We start from the raw sequence: 1347 nt of genomic DNA, 5'->3' as shown, positions 1-1347 counted from the left end.
TCTAGCAGACTACGTTGAGACAGTCGAGTAGCGCTGGTGCCCGTATAGATCTTTCGTCAGTGCGTTTCCAATGTGATATGACAAAAATTAGTAAGTAGTTTTTGTTTATAATAGCTGTGGATTACGTCATCCCATGAATCTTGTACCGTTTGCAACCCGTGTTCACATGGACGTAAAGGCGCTTCCTAACCGTCCCAGTGTGCCTTTGCTTATCACAAATTCCCAAAGAAGGAATTCCATATTGTTTATGACAGCAATGAAAGACGTTAAATGAATAAAACAGGTATGTCCATGTACCTCCCAACATTTTGTTCCTGATAACAATTTAAGAATTTTTTTAGTCGCAGCCGATGGCACTCTCAAATAGCGTTTCTTACGGTTTTTTTGTCACGCAGGTAAGGAAGAATTCATTTTTGTAGAAGAATTGATATGTATTTAAAGTTTAGTGCGTACTGTGAAGACGAGAGCCGCATCTGAATGCTCTCCATCGAATATCGTTTTTATGCTGCTGTATGCTAATATGGCTGTAATATGGTATATACTATATTCACCTATCATTTTGATTCATGGCATGTTTAATTATTCACTAGGGGCAGTACATTCAAGCACTGCACGTAGCATGAACATATGTGGATAACGTAACACCGCTATGTAGAATGGAATAAAATGAATTTAAGACTGCGTGAAAGAGTAAATGCAATCAAATATTGTTCCAATGTATGATAAAGTTCGTGCAGGAGAGTGAAAAAAAAGGTAAGTTTGACTAGTGGAGATGAAAGCATGGTGTCATCGAGATATGCAGTAAGTGAAAGGTACAGTTATGTATATCGTGCAGCTATCCGGGGTGTGCGTGTATGAACTGCAAGTGAGCCGGGACATTGAATTTCATCAGAGTAGGGAATTAAGATGCTTCATTTCAAAAAACAATTCGGAGGGAAATTTTTCGGTAAAATATAAAAGCAAATATATTTAAAAATTTCAATTTAAAAATTAAGGAATCAAATAAAATGCGAACCGTAAGCCTGCGGGAATATGCAAATTCAAATTGCATTGGGGCATAGCCTGAGGAGACGCTGGGCATAAAATTCTAAAAATTTTGGATCTTTAAAAAAATTTCATGGGGCCTACACCAAGGCGCAAAATGAGGGCAGATAAAAATCACTCCAACAGAAAAGGCAAACATATTAAAGCTTTAATAAAACTTGACAATAAATTAAACTCGATACAATTCAAGGGGGAAAGCGGATGGGCTATGTCGAAGTGATATTTGCTAACCGCCATATCACCAGTGTAAAACTTGGGCAGTGGAAAAAAAAAACTTGAAAATTTCATCGGCTTGCCAGCAGC

At 37.6% G+C, this 1347-nt stretch overlaps 1 protein-coding gene across 1 annotated transcript; it reads left to right on the top strand.

The window, feature by feature from the left end:
• Positions 1 to 114: 114 nt before the first annotated feature.
• Positions 115 to 637, top strand: Tsp_15954 (hypothetical protein; the record flags this gene model as incomplete). Its single annotated transcript, XM_003365977.1, has 3 exons — positions 115 to 265; positions 342 to 378; positions 447 to 637. Coding segments are annotated over 3 exons (379 nt in total), but the record flags the coding sequence as incomplete, so codon positions are not given.
• Between the last annotated feature and the right edge of the window lie 710 nt (positions 638 to 1347).

This window comes from Trichinella spiralis, assembly GCF_000181795.1.
Source record: "Trichinella spiralis strain ISS 195 chromosome Unknown Scfld6789, whole genome shotgun sequence".
Taxonomy (NCBI): Eukaryota; Metazoa; Nematoda; class Enoplea; order Trichinellida; family Trichinellidae; genus Trichinella; species Trichinella spiralis.
This window is presented reverse-complemented; position numbering and strand designations above follow the sequence as displayed.